Below are 6,250 nucleotides of genomic sequence, written 5' to 3' on the forward strand. Positions count from 1 at the left end.
GCAGCCTCGACCTGCTGGGCTCTGGTGATCCTTCCGCCTCAGCCTTCCAAGTAGACGGAATTACAGGCATGTGCTACCACACCCGGCTGATTTTTTAATTTATTGTAGAGAAGTGGTCTCGCCAAGTTGCATAACTCTTTTAAACAAGTATACACTGACTGAATCTCAGACCCACTATGGAGTGGCTGATTACAAAGACCAAAAACTACAGCAGGGAGTCACTGGGGACACTGAGGTACTGTGTTCTAAGAGAAAACTTACCTAAACAGCAACTTTTCCTATTATCTCAAAAGTTCCTCTTGACATACTTAAACTTAGGAGTGAAATGATAAGAATTGAAATTTGTGATCAACAGCTTGTTATAACCCACATAGCCCACAAATCTTAACTTAGAAAACAGATTGCTTAAGCACCATTTTGGACAATATATGTAAAACTTTCTGCTAACGGTGAGCTTGTGCCCCTTCCCTTAACGCCACCTGTATTATCTCTTGAACGTGCCTTTTTTCCTCTCTCTCTCTCTCTTTAATAAACTGTACTTTAAAACTCTCGCTGCAACTCACTCTGAAATTCCTTCCTGCGGCAAGTCAAGGACCCATGGAGCAACTACAGCCAATGCCATGTGGCAACAGGTGCAGCTCCGCTCCTGGACCAGGCAGTAGATCTGCTCCCCAATACCTAGGAGTCCAAAGAGGAGGCCCACAAGGAAGCAAAGCTCGGGGTCTTCCTTCAGGCATCGGGTTCACAGCTTCATTCCTGAACCATCAGGTTCCCAGTGAACAAGCCATCTGCTCAGGGCTAGACGCACCACCTATTCCCAGGGTGCAGGAAGAAAACCCATCCCTCCTACCTTCCAGAGGCAGAGGTAAACCTCCAACCAGACAAAGACAGGTTCCATGCACCATAGCAGAGAAACAGGTACCATGTGGGGTCAGACCACCAGGTTCAGAGATGGCCAGTGGGTTTCACTGGCATGTCAACCCTGGGGCAGGGGAGGGGGGTTGCCTGCAAGAACTGTGTTGAGAAAAATTCTGAGGCCACATCAGAGTGATGATTGCTGTGTCTGACAAGGACAAGAGAGGAGCAAAGGAGCCCAGAGCCAAGAGTGGGCCACCAGTGATCTCGGCCAACCCCCTCCCCAATAGACAGATGACAAAACTGAGGGGGAGGGGGTTGGCCTGGTCACCCAGTCAGTTAGTGGCAAGGCAGAATGAGAAGCCATTGTTAATTTGGACACAGAAGGGAAGAGAGGTGGCCACATGGGCACCATGGAAAAGATGACTGTGATGACAAAGTGACATCTGCTACTTTACATTCACGGTTTGACCTTGTCCCTTCCACAAGCAGGCCCTTGTCACAGCAGGGGCTCGGATGCTCAGATTGGGGAGCAACCGGCCCAGGGATTCTTGGGTAGTAAGTGATGCTGAAGCTGTCACTCTTCACCACCAAGTATCACTGCCCATCACCCAGGATGTGGGGGCCACCCAGAAGCCTCCAGAAAAGGGGACAGTTAGGAGGGGTCGACCAAGGGAGGTCCTGCCCAGCCCCTCCCATCCCTGTGCTCACCTGGGAGGGCAGGGCTGGGAGTTGCAGGTCTCCACCTCTGAGGCCAGCTGCTGGGCCCCCCCTCCACACCGGGCCGGCGGCAACGTCCTCAAAAGGCTGCCCTGGGCTTCCACACAGTGCACTGCCCGCTCCCGCAGGCCTCCCCCACAGGAGGCGCTGCATGGGCCAAAGTTTCCAGCTGCCCAGCTGAGGAGGGACAGACACAAACCCTGGTTAGGTCCCCAGGCAGGCTCGGGGTGACAGGGTAGGAGGTAGGCAGGTCTGTCCAGCCAGCTCTGGCTGACATGCTCCCCTGGTCTGGGCCAAGCCCTGTGTCCCTGCAGAGACATGAACGCCATGCACATAAAGTCAGCCCAGCCTCTCTGGGTGTGACCAAGCTGCCCTGACAGACACCTGAGCCTGAGGACAGCTGCGTAGCAGTGCTGGCGGGTGACTGCCCCAGTCCTGCGCCCCCCAGGGATGGCTTCATGCCTAACACTTTGCCCTTGCCAGGTGCCAGCAATGGCCAGGTCCCTTCCACCATACAAGTCATCCTACAAACCTCCAGCAGGGTGATCAGCTCTATCTCATCATAAGCACCTGAGCTCAAGAGAGACCTTGGGTTGCCCAGACAATGTGGCGACAGGTGCAGGTCACACTGGGCTGACACCGTCACCGTGTCTGCACTGAGTCTCAGTGTCCTAGCCTGCAAAATGGGGGCACTTACAAGCCCACCTACCAGGGTCATCGTCAGGACTAATGAGACCATACGCAGAAGATGCTCAGCCTCTCCCAGGCTCCGCGGCCCCTGAAGGCCAGGGTGAGGGCCCAGTGGCCCTGGCAGGTCCCCCACCCTCCCCACAGGAGCCGCACAGACAGTTCTGCACTCACTATGGGGGACAGGGCGTGGAGACACAGGCCTCTGGCCACGCCGGTGGCTGCGGGCTTCCCTGACACCAGGTGGCCTCCTTCCATTCCTTCCCAGCTGGGTCCAGACAGCTGTAGGTCACCCAGCGCAGCCCTGGAAAGGAAGACAGAGGGCTAGGCCACCTCCATGCAGGGCAAGCCATGCTGCAGGCCAGCCTTCCTTGGGCCTCACCTGCCCCACAGCTCACCGAGCAGGGCCCACGCACAGCGGCCCACTCCAAGGCCCCCCTCGGCTTAGGCTGGAAGTAGGTGAAGATGATGTCTGGGCAGGTGAGGTTGCCATACTCCTTTCCATATCGCCGGTAAACCTGTATAGACAGATGGAGAGCTTGGGGCTGTGTCGGGGGAACTCCCTGAGGGCTGCTGTCACGGCCACCTCCTCAGGAAAACCTCCCAACTTTTCATTCTTCTCATTCTTCCTGTCTTTTTTTTTTTTTTTGAGTTGGAGTCCCACTCTGTCTCCTAGGCTGGAGTGCAGTGGCACGCTGATAGCCACTGTAGCCTCGAGCTGCTGGGCTCAAACAATCCTTCCGCCTCAGCCTTCCAAGTAGCTGGAACTACCATGCACAGCTAATTTTTGGATCTGTTGTAGAGATGAGGTCTCACCAAGTTGCCCAGGTTGGTCTTGAACCCGTGGGCTCAGGCAATCCCCCCATCTCAGCCTCCTGGGTAGCTGGGACTACAAGCTCACACCACCACTCCCAGCTACTTTTTGGATTTTTAGTAGAGACGAGGTCTTGCTATGTTGCCCAGGCCGATCTCAAACTCCTGGGCTCAAGGGATCCTCCCGCCTCAGCCTCCCAAAGTGCCACCGAAGGAATGATGGACTCAGTGAATGAATGGATGAGCGTGAGCACACAGCCACAGCCTCCAAAAGGAAGCCCCCGATGGTCTCCCCTCAGGCCTTCCTGGTGACCTGGATCTCGATGTCTTCCCGGAAGGGTCCCCGGATGTGGACCTCCTCGAGGTGGGGCAGCCGGTCTTTGGTGAGGGTCACTCTGTACTCAACACGGCTGTCCTCCAGGAGGGAGGGGTAGGTGGTGCTTGGGGAGATGCTCATGTCACCAGCCACGACGTAGCGCCCTCCAATCCTCACCGCTGGGGGCAATAAGGCTGTTAGTCCCGTGGGGTGGGTGGGCGCCCACCCTCCTCACAGGGGTGTTTTACCAAAACTCACACACCTGCTGGAGGTGGGGACCTCTCCCTTCCAGAGGTCCTGGGTTAAGGAAGGGGTGAAGACGACTACAGGGCTGGGAGCAACAGAATTATCATCCCCATGGCCCAGTCCCTGTCCTCTCCCTAGGGTCCCCAGCCCACCTCTCGGGAGCTGCACCTATCTGACCACAGAAGGCTTCCCCCAGCCATGGCTCTGTACCTCTTGGCGAAGCTGGTAAGTGCTGTGATCTGCTTCCCCTACCAAGTGCATTCACACAGAGAACTTAACAGACAGGTTCAAGGCTCAAGGACCTCAAGGCAAGCGCCCATAACCCAGGATTCAAAGGTCACGGCCAGGTGTGGTGGTTCAAGCCCATAATCCCAGCACTTTGGGAGGCTGAGGTGGGAGAATCGCTTGAGTCCAGGAGTTGGAGACCAGTCTGGGCAACACAGTAAGACTTCATCTCTTTAAAAAAAAAATTTTTTTTTTGAGTTGGAATCTCACTGTGTCGCACAGGCTGGAGTGCAGTGGCACACTCACAGCCACCCCAGCGATGACCTGCTGGGCTCTGGTGATCCTTCCGCCTCAGCTTTCCAAGTAGCCAGAACTACAGGTGCACACTGCCATGCCTGGCTAATTTTTTGATTTATTGTAGAGACTAGATCTCACCAAGTTGCCTGGGCTGGTCTCGAAACCACAGGCTCAGGCTAAAAAGTTTTTTTAAATTAAAAAATAAAAACAAAGGTTAGAGGTGGGCACCCTTTAGAAACAAAGACCCGCTCTGGCAAAGAAGTCGACCTCGCCTAAAGACAAGTCTGGCCCTTGCTGATAGCTTCTGAGAGGGAATGCAGATCACACCAGATAGAAGAGTCTTTGTTTAAGGCAGAGGTTGGCATGCCAAAAAGACCAACTATGTGACTCAGGGCGGGGCTTTGGGTCACCTGGAGACCGAGATTATGCTCATGAGCAATCAATCCATCCATCAATCAATCGCATCTATGTAATAAAGCCCCAGTAAGGACTCTGAAAATCAATTCAGGTGAACTTTCTGGGTAGTCAACACCCCGTGTGTACAGTCATGATCCAATGTTGGAAGAGTACCACATCCCTGATATGTGGCTCCACATTTTTTGTTTTGTTTTGAGTCGGGGGTCTCACTCTGTAGCCTAGACTGGAGGGCCATGGCACCATCATGGCTTATCACAGTCTTGAACTCCTGGGCTCAAGCAGTCCTCCCTCTTCAGCCTCCCAAGTAACTGGGATTACAGGTGTGCACCAGCACGCCCAGATAATTTTTTTTTCATATTTTTTTGGTAGAGACAAGGCCTCGCTACGTTGCCCAGACTGATCTCAAACTCCTGGGCTCAAGCAATCTTCCTGTCTCAGCCCCCTAAGTGCTGAGATTATAGGTAAGAACCACCATACCCAGTCTGGTTCCACGTTTATAGCCCTCCCAGACTCTGTCCCACATGTCTCTTCCTTGGGATGATTTTAGCCCGTATTCTTCCCCTAGAATGAGCCGTAGCTGAGCAGAACAGCTCTCAATGAGCTCTGGGAGTCTTCTCAGTTGATTATCAAACCTGAGGGTGCTTTGGGGAACTCCCTGAACTTGCAGTGGATGTCAGAAGCGAGGGCATCATGGGGACCATGCTCTCAACCTTTCCAACTTGGCTAACTTGGGATGGGCATCCCCTGGTCAACTCACCTAAGTGTGTAAAGAGAGGCCTGCGGTTGGTGATGTATACACTGGTCATGTTGGGAGTAACCGTCAGAAATGTGACATATTCTAGGAAGAAGCAAAGAAGGAAGGATGCATGGCCTTACGGTCATCCACAGCACGTCAAGGGAGCCTGTTTCAGTTGGACTGAGAAAAGTTAACTGCCACAGGGCGGCCTCCGGCAGCAGTGAGTCTCCTGTCATGGGGGACAATCAAAACTTGGCTGGAGGGCCACTTTCTTAGGCTCTGCCCTGGCTGGGAGAAGGGACCAGGTGCAAGGTTCTTCTTGAGTACAGTGGGACATGCCAGAGAGAGACTCAAGTACTCTGCTGACCATCGAAGCACTGGCATCTGCAAATGACTTTTTTTTTTTTGAGTCAGGGTCTCATTTTGTTGCCCAGGCTGGAGTGCAGTGGAATGATCACAGCTCACGACATCCTCACCCTCCTGGACTCAGGTGATCCTCCCACCTCAGCCTCCTCAGTAGCCAGGACTACAGGTATGCACGACCATGCCTGGCTAATTTTTTTTTTTTTTAATTAGGATCTTCCTCTGTCGCCCAGGCTGGAATGCAGTGGCATGATCACAGCTCACCGCAGCCTTGATCTCTTGAGCTCTGGCAATCCTCCCACCTCAGTCTCCTAAGTAGCTGGGACTACGTGCAAATACCACCGTGCTCCACTAATTTTTTTCATTTTTGATATGAAAGTCTTGCAGTCTTGCAGGCTGGTCTCAAACTTCTGGGTTCAAGCTATCCTCTTGCCTTGGCTTCCCAAAGTGCTGGGATTACAGGAATGAGTTGCTGCACCTGGCTGCAATTTATTTTTGACCTCTTATAAATAAATCAGGCCGGGCTCGGTGACTCAGCCTGTAATCCCGTGCCTTTGGGAGGCTGAGGTGAGTGG

General features: G+C 53.5%; 1 protein-coding gene across 1 annotated transcript in view; it reads right to left on the reverse strand.

Annotated features, from left to right (window-relative positions):
* Positions 1-6,250, reverse strand: part of ADAMTS13 (ADAM metallopeptidase with thrombospondin type 1 motif 13) — a 38,473-nt gene that overhangs the window by 14,859 nt on the left and 17,364 nt on the right. Inside the window, 5 exon segments of the mRNA XM_021718935.1 lie at positions 1,567-1,752; positions 2,437-2,566; positions 2,645-2,780; positions 3,389-3,570; positions 5,334-5,414. Coding sequence (XP_021574610.1) covers positions 1,567-1,752; positions 2,437-2,566; positions 2,645-2,780; positions 3,389-3,570; positions 5,334-5,414 — 715 coding nt within the window.

The sequence above is a fragment of the Carlito syrichta genome, unplaced genomic scaffold (genome assembly GCF_000164805.1).
Source record: "Carlito syrichta isolate Samal-C Ts95f unplaced genomic scaffold, Tarsius_syrichta-2.0.1 Scaffold314018, whole genome shotgun sequence".
Taxonomy (NCBI): Eukaryota; Metazoa; Chordata; class Mammalia; order Primates; family Tarsiidae; genus Carlito; species Carlito syrichta.